Source organism: Pempheris klunzingeri, chromosome 18 (assembly GCF_042242105.1).
Source record: "Pempheris klunzingeri isolate RE-2024b chromosome 18, fPemKlu1.hap1, whole genome shotgun sequence".
NCBI classification, from domain to species: domain Eukaryota; kingdom Metazoa; phylum Chordata; class Actinopteri; order Acropomatiformes; family Pempheridae; genus Pempheris; species Pempheris klunzingeri.
Window position 1 is genome coordinate 14,823,826 of NC_092029.1, and position 12,626 is coordinate 14,836,451.

Below are 12,626 nucleotides of genomic sequence, written 5' to 3' on the forward strand. Positions count from 1 at the left end.
AGCGCAGAGGAAAAAAAAAAAGTGGCACAGGTGCGGGTCAACAACGTGGGTCAGGGAGCTGGGAAGCACTGGGAATTTTTAAAAATAAAACAAAAAGCGGTGCATCATATATGTCCGTATAGCACTAAAGAAAGCGCTGGCAATTGTCCTCCTGCAGAGAAGACTGCAAAGAAGCGCATGGTCACTAAGGGTTTAGGTGCAGGAAGCAACTTCAATTATTTTTGTCCCACAACTTTCACGGTTTAAGTATAAAATCCAAGCAGCATACATCATCCAGTAGCGCTGCTGCAATGTTTGGCATCTTCGCAAACTCTACAGAAAACAATGGTTCAAACGAGCACACAACAGTTCTGCCACTGATCATGTCCCAGGAGCCTTTCAGAGCCACATTCAAGAACTTTTTACTCAATTCAGTGCAATTTTATTTTATTTTTTACTTTTTGGGACAAATCAAGAAAACAACAGCACTCTTTAAGGGGGCAAACTAGTTCAACTACACTGAGCTAATTTGGGTTATATCCCAGAAGAGCATCAGAACCAGTTTTTGCAAGAGCTGGAGAGGAAGTTGTTGTCATTTCAAGCTGCTGCTAATATGTCAATTATGCGCAATACAATAGAAACAAGCAGCAGCTACGAGAGAGACAAAAATCACAAAAATCTGTAGACTGAGAAGTCCGGGATCATGGAAACGAGACTTGCTGAAGCACCAAACCTGAACACATAATATCTCAATAAGATATAATAGTGTACTTTTTAGTGTAACTCTATTGTACTGCATTGTACTGCATTGTACAGAAATGACACCTCAGCGGGTTCAAGTCTCACAAAAGCTGAGCTAGAACCTGGGAATTCAACACTTTCCACACTTTCTTTGCCATCTCGTGACTTGCTGCTCAGTTCTCTACTTCTCGACTCGACTGTTTTTACATGTGGATTAACTTCATAGTGAACTATCTACATCTCCACCGGCTGTTTAAGAATTCGCTGCCGGGCTTAAGACGGCTCACACCTCTGACCTTTCATCACCCCGCGAACCAGAGATCTCCTCTGGCTGCTTCCCCCGTCCCGTGACCGGCCTATGCACCCGCCCTCCCTCCTCCGCTAACATCCCATCCCCCTGTTCCCATGGCAACCCCATCATCTATTCCCACAGCACCTGCCTGCTGTCCGGGAGACACATGGAGACGTGACACTGACGGATGAGGTGAAAGAGAGAGAAACAAGAGACAGCGAGAGAGAGTTGACGACAATCGGGTTTAAAAACCTGCAGGAGAGATCGGTGAAGACATTTCATATCACAAAGAGTTGCTGTTGGTATACAACCATCAAACTCAACTGGCACCATCAGACCCAAACTAACCTGAGAGCTGTCACGGTGCTAACAGTGACAACATGAACATTTTAGGGAAAAAGAGGGATACGTGTGGACTAAATGTTTAAGTATCCCATTAAAGCGACAGGGAACAGACAAATTACACTACCTATATATGTATAAATACACTTAATATATATGTGTTGACTAAAACCTGGGGAATAATTCTGTAGGTTTACAGTACCAGCAACCAAGCATAAGAACCACAAACCTGCTGTCTCAATAAACACACAAATACACACACTCACCCACAAACAACAGAGGTTTCACATATAAAACACACTGAAACAAACACAAAACGTACAGTTTGCGAAGTTGAGACACTGAAAGAGAACACCAGTCAAGACTGTGCGTGTGTGTGATGTTTTGATGTCTAAGCGAGTGCTGTAGGAATGCGCTTCAGATAACCTGAACTAAAATGAAGACATAAGTACAAAGAAAAAACACATTTCAACTACTAAAAGTGTGAGGAAAAAGAAAAGCAGGTAACGCTTTTAATGTCTAAAAGTAACTGAAATAGAACAATGAATGACAGTCAAAAATCTTTTGATTATGCAAATGATTAAACTAAAAACAATATTTACATTACATATAACTATTGGCTGTGGAGGTAAATACAGTTGAGCTGTGAGAAACAAAGAGTAGGGCTGAGCAGACAGGAAAATGTGCTAGGGCAGGCTTTGTGTGTGTGTGTGTGTGTGTGTGTGTGTGTGTGTGTGTGAGCATACAAGGTATATGTGTTGTTGGAGGTTTATGTTCACAGGGCAAGTTTTTCTTTAAGATTTGTGTTTAAGGTTACATTTAAAATTAGGACCAGATTAAGTGTTAGTCTGAGGATAAAATCTGCACATTAAAATAGTTAATGCATTCCTGTATCTTTAAGTGGCAGTAAGACTTACTGAATTTTAAGCACCAAAGTTCATTCTTGACCTTGGAAACACCAGCTGGACAAAACAATTCTAACTCAACATCCACGTACGCGCTTTCTCTGGAGCTTCATCAGCAAATGGGCTTTTTTCATTTGTCATGGAGATCCTGCAAGCTCATCAGCCGTCATGATTTCATCTGTCTCACTTTTAGAGCTTCTTGTTTGCATTGGCTTAAAAGGTAAAAGAACAGTTCAACATTTTGGGGAAATACAATTAGACCCATGCTAAATCTGAAATGTAAAAAAATACAACTATAGAGGGATTGCTTGAACTTATTCTTGGTGACCAGCGAGCAGGTGCAGTGACTTCCTGGAGGGGGGTACGTTGAAGTCAGTGCTCAGGCCAGATTTACACTCATCATTTCAAGTGTCTCATATCCGGTAAAAATCCAGATGAGATTTATGCCATGTTTATTTACACTTAGCCACAAGCAAGTGCTTCTGATGACCAGATCACAAATCTGATTGCAGTCCCATTGCAGTTTCCTCAGGCCACATGCAAATCAGGGTCGATCCACCTCCAGTCAAGAGGAAAGTGGTAAAGCACGTGAAGCTGTTTGGTATCTCTCAAAAGTGCCAGCAGAAGAATAACTTCTGCAGTTAAGCGACTGAATTACAACAATTACAGTTTAGCTAGCCAACTAACAACTACTGATAGACCCTGGTACTTTTGTCTCACTGAGTTTAACAGAGCCAAGCCGTTTTCCCTTCTTTACTTTATACTAAGCTAAGCTCATCAACTCCAGGCTTAAGCTCTAACACAGACATGAGGATGGTACGGATCTTCTTATCTAACTCTTGGCAAAAAAAAGTGAATACCAGTACACACATTTTCCAAAAATGTCAAACCTGTTCTTTTAAAGTTTTCTTCTTCTGCTGAAGACTGTGTGATACAGTTGGAAGCCCAGGAGAAACAACTAAGTGGGTTGCGACTGCGATGTCAAAGTACTACTCACAAGATCGAGAATAAACTTAACACACTTAACTTTCAACCCACAACTAAAAGCGGTGTGGGTGAAATTCCTGAAGAAGGCTGTGTGATAGGGCAAATACCTACAGAAAAGTAATCAAAGAAGTTTTACTAGGCTTGCTAGTCCCCAATACTTTATATGAAGAGAAACAAAAGATCTAATTATGATTGAGTCTAGTTGTCTCTAATCTGTTCCCATTCAAAAGTCCACAGTTTGTTTGCTTTTAAAGAATCTTCTTACAACCCATTAGCTTTATTTTGCAACCCGATTGGGTCCTCGCGAAGTACAACCATGATAAATCTGCGGTTGTCTATATATGTATGTATGTATGTGTGAGCGTGCTTGCTGCATGTCTGCACTCACTTTGGGTGTGGGACAGGAAGCGGTAGAGAGGCGCGAGGTGGCCTGGCCGCGGGGCGACTCCGAGGGCGTGGTGCTGAGAGAGGCTGTGTCCCTGGGCAACACCTGCACACCCCGCGAGATAATGGAGTCTGGGATCTGAGGTCACATACACACAAACGTACGGAGACACACGTGCATATAAACACCACATACCACGGCCCCATACAACGCATACACATATATAGATGTACAGTGTCCAAAGCACAAATCAACATACAGACACACAAACCTGCTGAGAGGACAAATATTTCAACAACGCTACTATCATAAGTCAAACTTAAACGACCACGCCTACTCACGGGGTTGATGCAGATGAAAGACAAATTACCTCAAAAAATGTGACATGATGATGACAAATAATGAGATATCGGGGGGCGGAGTCTTACCAACAGCCATCTGTGACTGGACAATGAGGTGGGATGTTACCCTGACAACAGAGCCATAAAGCAGGGTCCAGGCTGCAGACAGGGCAGGATAGGATGATGGGTATGGAGAGATACTTCATGTTACATGTGACTGCTCAGACTAGACACACACACACACACACACACACACACACACAGATGAATGTATATGATATATGAAATACAGAGATACATGACAAATGTATGTTAAAGAAGAAGTTCACTGTTTCTTTTTAAACTCAAGACTCAAATTATTTACACTTAAAATGACCCTGATGCATTTTCATCAGAGAGGATGATTTATATTGGTTTCAATGACTATTGCACGGCTTCTGGCAAAGATGTAGACGAAACGAAACAAAGCCAATAAAACCTGAAAGAAACCACATTTCTGGACCACACATGTGTGTATGTCCAACAACAAGGCTAGTCTCATATCAAATGCTTCACCAAATGAAGCACTTTTTTTTAAATGATACAATAGGTGTTTCGTAGGCCAGGCAAATAATGTTAAGCTTGTTCTTGTTAGCTGTCTAGATATGCTGTTAGGGTTTTATAGATTACTGGACATTATCTGCAGGTTCACCTTTAAACTTCGCTCGCCACTTGGTGGTGGAAAATTTTAAAACATTTGACTTAAGAATTTGATGAGATGCACCCGAACGCAACCCTAGTTAGGATCTCTGGGACTAACTGCAGGATGCTGGTTATCGAGCAGGTTCAGCCTCTAAACTGCATCAGAGAAACAGATGTTTCACTCTTCCTGTTTTTGAAGAAGACATCGTAGATTTTGAAGGTGTAGATAATTGACCACGTTTTAGCTTTGCAGGAAGCAGCAGACACAACTTTTGTTTTTTTTACGCAATGAAAAACAGTAAGCACATTTAAAGGTGCTACCTGTAGCATTTTTAAACATCAGCGTGTCATGTTTACAGTAATTGTGTACCTTTGGTATAATTAGATCATGACAACCTTTTGAGCAGTCTGAATCAGCAGCAATTACGCTCAAAGGCTGGAAAAGACAACTTTGAACTTCTTCAAAGATTAATCACATCTAAAAACGGCACTCTCTGTAATTCCCTTATACTTTATCTAAGGTTTTATCAAACATCTGATCTACACTCCTGGACTTCCTGGTAATATGTACCCACAGCCACAGCAGAAACAGCTGCCATAGATCAAAACTGTTTGTCTTTGTATTTTGTACAGAAAGGTACTTGTTAAAATGTCAGTAGTTGAACATTTAAGAAAAATAATGAATAGCATACACTTTTGATGTTAAAATGCTGCGTCCAGCACCTTTAACACATTCTTGTGTGAATGGCATGTGAACATGTAAAAATGGCCGTTTAAAATGGATGAAGACGGATGAATGAAAAGTGCAATTTTGTGCAACAACAAGCTTTCCCCTCTCCTCTCCTCCGTCCTCGTACCTTGGCGGCGATGGATGCGGCGGTGATGTGGGAGGAGGAGCTGTCCTCAGTAGACGCCACGCCGCTGTCCTTCTTCTCCTCATCCTCCTCCTCGCACTGCACGCCCTTGTCCTCTGTCTGGCGGCGTGGCGAACTGTTGGGCGGCGGCGAGAGGGGCGGTGGTGGCGACGGCAGGTCCTCCAGCTCGTCCGCCGCCTCCTTCATCTTCACCACTGCGTCCCGCAGAAGGTCGATGGCGTGCGGCAGCGCTGGGAGGATGAACTGGAAGCATTCCTGGAAGGACAGGAGGGGAGGGGAGTGCAGGGAGGGAGAGAACATCAGCGACAGGGATTTGGGTGACATGGACACCTTGAATAAAAAAAAGGCTGGTACTGAATAAAGGCAAACAAAAACACACTGAGGGAATTATTCCTGCACTTGAATGACTCACATGTTAAATTCAGCACACTGTGAACTGCACTCATCACTCAATCCATCAGTGCAACAACAGATCTCTGTTACACTCACCTCTCTGCCTTTCTGACTGTCAGTTTTTGACTACAAATTAAAACCCTCTCTGCTTTGACGTCTTTTGGATTAGAATTGAGCCACTGTGAGGGAAACTCAGCACTTCCTGCAGATGTTTCACATTAAAACCCCCAAACCATCCAAAGTACTCCATGCTTTAATCACCAGACATTTTCAGCTTCATCTCGCCTTCAAAACGTTTGGTGAGTAAAGGATAGTGCACCAGATGTAGAGATGTAGTGGAGTGTTTTATATTTTGATAGACCTGCACTGGAACTCACTCTGGTCTGCAGCTCACTGTGTGTGCATTCTCAAAATCAGAGACACATTCACACACACAAAAATATGGCAAAGTAAAACTAAAGTATTAGAAATAATTAGTTCAAGAGAAAAATTCAAGAGCAGCAGATTGAGTATGACAGTACTACTCATGGAACGGCAGATTATCCCGACTTTGTCAAGGCGACAAGCAAACATGGATGAAATATTGAGTCACATGGAAGAAATAGGAATACAAAAATAGGAATACATCCCACAAAATATGATATATTATACTCAAATACAGGGAAAATTAGTATCAAGTGTCAAATTAAGGCCTCTAAGAGTACACTGCTATAACCAGGAACATCATCAACTCAGCTCCATGATCACAAATCCACTGTGAGATTTCCTCCTCAACCTCAGCAGATCACAGCGCCTCCCTCTGGCCACATTCATACTAGCTTGTGCTCGTTCCTTCCTCCCTCCATCTCCGTTCCCCTCTCTGGTGTCTCTCTGTGTGTCAGTGTGCCTGTGGGCTCCTCGGCTATGCTAAATGCTCCATTCTCCTCACTCCCAAGACAAGAGCTAATCTGTGAAATTATTTATCTTCCTGTGTATTTTAAGCATTGAGAAGATACATTATTAATCGCCCACACGCTTTACAGTATCCACGCTGGCTGCGAGCTGGCTTTCGCAGCAACCTTTCCACTTCTCGTCCCGTTTTTCTGTGTACATGTGACAGGCAGGATTAAATATGACAATGTTAACCTTGATTTGACTGAATTTAAATCCCATAGATCCACCCTGGGATGCATGCATGACTGAAGTGGCATCCTCCACCCATGTGCATGAAAAATAGAGGAAGGAGAGCAGATGGGCTCCTCAGACCAGGAGATGAAAGAGACTGAATGGGTTAATCTCAGTAGTTGACCACGAGCCCGCCAGCCCTGCTGTGTAGCCGCAAGATAACCTTTCCACTCCATACCTTCGCACACATACACACCCCAAACCCCTCAGCATACAGTCGACTGTTTATGCCTCTTGCTGGTGTGTTTGAAGCCCACATCTGAGCCTTTTTGGAAGATGTGGAAAGGAGGGCCGGGTGCGTTGGGCTGAAGTGGGGAGGGAATGGGCAAAAGAAGGAGTGAGGATGGTGTCAAGAGCCTGGAGACATTCCTCCTTTCCCGTTTTGCGCTTTCATTGTGTGCCGGGAAATTTTTTTTTTTAGGTACATCAGGAGTGGGTTTTTTTTTTTTTGTCTGCTCTTATTCTCTGTTTTGTCCTGGAGGAGAGTAACTGTCAAGAACACTAAAGAGCAGAATCCCTGGATATACTGCCAGCGGATGAGAAACACAAGCGAGAGAGAAGGATGGAGGAAGAGGGGAAGGAACTGCTGTTCTGAGAGGGGGGTTGCAGGAGATGACGGGAGAGGATGACAGACAGAGAGAGAGAGAGAGAGAGAGAGAGAGAGAGAGAGACAGACACGAAGACAGGAGGAGTGAGAGAGACGGGGAGAGTGAGATCTCGAGAGATCTTAAGAGAGACAGAGCTGGAGAGAGACAGAGATTCAGTGACAGAGCGAAAAGAAACTGCAACAAAAAGGCAGCGAGACCGATATAAAATAGGAAGAAGAAAGAAAAAGAAACGAAAGAACAACAGAAACAGGGACAGCAGAGAATAAGAGACAGTGAGAGAAAAAGACATTATAGAAATGGTCGACATTTACATATTAGACAAGCATCTTAAACACTTCTCCAGTACAAGAGGGGGACATTATTCAATTTCGAGATCTCTTAAGTTGCAAAAAAGCAGAAAAAGTCAGAGCCTGGAGGTCCTTTCATCACGGGCTCCGAAAACATACTTATGGATCAGCTGACAGTTTGTGTTGAGGATATCATAACACACGCGCTCGGCCTTTTATCACCCTTACCTCCAAAAACCAGTAATAAGAACAAATTAGAAGTACGTTGAGTAGCTAAACGGATCGTGTCAGACTATGGGATTGGAAGGCAGAAAAAACTGGTTTCTGCCACACCAAATAATGTTTACTTTGCCCATACTTCTCTCTGAGCATTGCTATTATATTACTGCTGAATTTTAACTCTTCAATCCTGTAAAGAAACATATAAAATGAGGAGAAGTTGAATTGAAGATATGCAGGGTTGTCTGTCTCATCGGATCACGAGCCAAAAAGGTGGTTGTTGTGCATTATTGTGAATTATTATTCAGCTTTTTTAAAGTCATAATGCATTTCCTGCATCTCTGCAGTAAAAGCATGTACATTGTCCATGTCATAGTAACACATATACAACCACACTGTGTAGTACCAACACCAGACGCGGATACAATGCAAGGCGTAAATGTAGGTAGTGATGCAAATACAATGAATGATCATATCTCACAGGGTGAATTTGCAATCACTTCAGTTTTTTTTTGTTGCTTTTAGTAAAAGATTATCTGTCCCATTAGACAGGAATGTCACCACAGTGGGTATTAATGTCTTCCACACGGATAAATATCATCACGGCAGGTGGAAGCATCATTGCCCAAAAGTTGAAGTGTCGTATATTTGCTAACAGCTAACATCAGTGCAGGTAAAAATGTCATTAGCACAGAAAGAAACATCATTGTTGCAGGAAGGAACGTCGTCCCCGTAGGAACGTTCTCATCATGTGGGAGAGAAACTGCAGCTGCAATGGACCAAATACATTAAAAACTATTACTATTTTCATTACTGGTATTATTGTTATTACCACTGAGGCTGTTATGCTGTACTTGTAGTGCACTGTACACGTATATACTACTATAATTATGGTTGTGAGAAAGGCTGCCAAGTCCCTGTTGAAAGAACAGCGACACTGTGGTCATTCCTTGACGTGCAGTGATGAATAGTCAGTAAAAAAAACCATTGGCCCTCATGCAAAGCTGGTCTCAAAGCAGAAGGCACATTATGATTTATATCTTACACAAAGATGTATTCATACAATTTATCCCCAATAAGTGATTCTTTCCCTGTAGCTTTTGTTGAAGGTGATGTTTTGTGGGCTGTAACAATAATATTCTGGTTTCTTTACTTTATCTTCATGTAATAAATATGCAAATATCAGTTAGATTGTGATCTGAATTGGTGAAAAAATGGTTATAATGTTCGTCCATTGCTTATAGTGATCAATTTGACCCAGGTGTGATCACTGTAAGCGGTTTCTACTGTGCAACATCTTCTGCGGCTCTTTGAGGAAGTCGGACAAAATAACCCTGATGATGTCATCATAGTTTGAATCTTTTAGCACAAAGTTACGACGTTAAGGCATGAAGTTTGAAAGATGGAGGCATTTACAGGGCATGTAAGATCTAATATTATTAGATATTAGACCCAAACGAGTTGAATCATGAGAAATGTAGGATCCAGCGGTTTCAACACTTGAAGCACAACAAAAAGCCGTGATCATCTTTTCTCCTGCTGCTTCGATGTGACCATTTGTTTTTAAATCCGTTTCTTGTGAGATCGGAACCGTAATACAAGTATGACGCTAAATCGCCAGAGTGCCCCGTTAAACACGCTCTTTTCATTGCACACTTTCATGCCAAAAACAATTTACATTCATGACTGTATTCACAAAAGCATTTACGCAGTCATGGGACACTTTTCTTCAAAGTCGTGTTGTTCTTAGATCCGTTATGCTGGCTCCATTGGAGATTTTCCAGACCACTACCTCTGAAGCTAAAATCATCACCACCAACATTTACAAAAATGAAAAATTAAATCTCACCACAACATGGTCAACATGCTAACACCCCGGAGCGTATGTTAAAAGCCAAATGTGCACAAAGCTGTGATTGACTTGTTCACTGTTAGAACAGTATGTGCACATACACATAGAGTGTATTTTATCGGCAATATAAGTGAGACCAAAGAGACAAAATAAGCAGCTAAAAGATGCACGCTGACAGAAGGTGCTTCGTCTGGCTGGCTCAGCTGGACTTCCCTGTTAGCTTTATGACAGGAGATCATCGTAATAAAAGCCTGCAACGGGCGGCTTGTGCCGTTAACTTTAACTGGGGGTTGATGAGGGAGACACTAATATGGCAGCAGATGGGGGGAGAGGTGGCGTAATTGATTAAAAGAAATACTAAAATCGATCAGGAGAAGCGGGTGCGTAACGAGACAGAGACAGATGTGCAGGTCAGCACAGCAGAGAGGGAGACAGATGAAGGGGGAGAAGGAGACAGCAGTGGGTGGACACACACAACCACACACACACACACACACACACAAGCACTCTGAATCTATACCTTTGAACACAACACAGAAATACATCAAAATGTATGCAAGTGCACCATAAGACAACAAACACACACAGATCTGTGCTGTCAGTGAATCGTTCAAATTAATGCACAGAGAGGCACACACACACACACACACACACACACACACACACACACACACACACACACACACACACACACACACACACACACACGCGCGCGCGCACACGCACACGACCTCAAATCCATACACATACTGTACGCATGCTGCTTACACGTACACACACTGATAACGACTGCATGTAAACACATCTATAGATCACAAACGATGTGCAGGTAGGAGTCTAAAGTGAAGGTGACCTTCACATAAGCACAATGCTAAGCTAATGCTGCTAATGCTCACAAGCAGGTCATAGGTCAAGTCACTGCTATGTGTCCCTCTCCAGTTTGTATACTGACGTTGTCTCATGCATAGAACAAGAACTGTAGCGCTGACCTTTTGCAATATTTCGTGTGAGCGCCTCACAGTTTGCCTCTCATTCAATCACCGATAGCAGCAGGCAACAATACAAGTCACACTAACCATCAGGATCAATTGGTGTTTCGCGTCTTCCTCTACAACACTTTGTCATGGGTACAGAGGAACCGCCAACCCCCCAAAAAATCTGAATGCAAGTGAGGAATGTGAGCTGGTGCTTTTTTTCCATGGCACTTGCTGGTCAGGTGCATCTTTCTGTGTGTTTGCCAAACTACACCCAACCCTAACATCCACAGGAGAAAGGTGACGTTGTTAAAGCTGTTTGCAGTGCTTTCCTACCTGGGAGCCTTTCTTACTTCCTGGTAAGTTAATGATGAGTGTCTTCCCTCGGATACCACACACAGGTCTGTAACACACAAACACAAGAGAAAGTTTATATGAATACAGAGGAAAGAAGTGCGTTAAGTATGCTTGATTATGGCGATATATGCCTTTCCCTCCGCCCTAAATCCTCGATATCGTGTAACACCGTGCACTTTATCACAGGTGATACATGGACTGACTCGTGGAAAAGATGGGATGGTCTTCTTTAACCAACCGATGGGGAGTCACACTGTACGTTAATGTAGTAACTGCCTAACTACCTCTGCTCTCTGATCAACATCACTAATGATGTCAGGTCACAGGTTATCTTAACTTTAGCATGTACCATATGTTCAAACTGAGCTTGGGCACATTTACATTGAATTCTCCTCACAAATGGAATAACTTACAAAAAAAAAAATAACATGACTACCTGTTTAAATACCCGATTAAATTAATTGAATTAAAAAGTATGTGTGTACAGGCGTCTGACCTGGAAAGCATGCCTAGTGGTGTGACGTTGAGGGATCCCATCAGCATTGCCAGAGACATCCCTGGAGCCTCGCGCTCTATCACCTCCTTAGTGGCCTGGAGAGAAGCGAGATAAAGAGGAGGGTCATTAGTGTGATCGTAGTCTACTCAAGCATGGGTCCATCTTAAGTGTTTAGCAACGGTTTCATACAGACATTTGAACTAAAAAAAAGTGGTGCTGTTTCTCCTCCAAGAACATGGATGACGATTCCCCATGCTTAGAGAAGCCACTATAACAAAATGAAACGCAACAAAATAAATTACACATCTTTTTGGATAAAGGCAACTGCAGGGTGTTATTCCCATCGTGGGAAGATATTTATCATGAAATGTAGAGCCAACAGGACCTGCTAGAGTTAGAAGCCAACAGTTTATAGACTAAAATTAAATAAAAGGTGTTACAACTTGACTAATTCCGATATAACCAAGCTGAATTAAGTCGGGACGCTATAAATGTCAATATAAAAAAAGCATATTAATTTTTCCATGTGGTCCAGCAGCATGTTATAAAATAATTAAAGTTACAAAACATATATATTGTACCTCTGTGTTTTGTATTCATGTTGTATGGTGCCCAAAAACACTTTATTTCAAGACAGATGTTTTTAAGGACCTAGATTCTTCCAACTTAACTTACAATGTGACCGGTTGCCCTTTTTGCCACATGGCAAACAGGAGACATTTGTGGTTTTACTGTTACACTTCTCACC

General features: G+C 42.2%; 1 protein-coding gene across 1 annotated transcript in view; it reads right to left on the bottom strand.

Annotated features, from left to right (window-relative positions):
- The window catches only part of gphnb (gephyrin b), a 91,226-nt gene that overhangs the window by 37,069 nt on the left and 41,531 nt on the right, over nucleotides 1-12,626 (bottom strand). The window contains exons 5-8 of the mRNA XM_070849253.1: nucleotides 11,879-11,973; nucleotides 11,362-11,428; nucleotides 5,511-5,783; nucleotides 3,635-3,769 (exon numbers count right to left, since the gene is read on the bottom strand). Coding sequence (XP_070705354.1) covers nucleotides 3,635-3,769; nucleotides 5,511-5,783; nucleotides 11,362-11,428; nucleotides 11,879-11,973 — 570 coding nt within the window. The remainder of the gene's footprint in view (nucleotides 1-3,634; nucleotides 3,770-5,510; nucleotides 5,784-11,361; nucleotides 11,429-11,878; nucleotides 11,974-12,626) is intronic.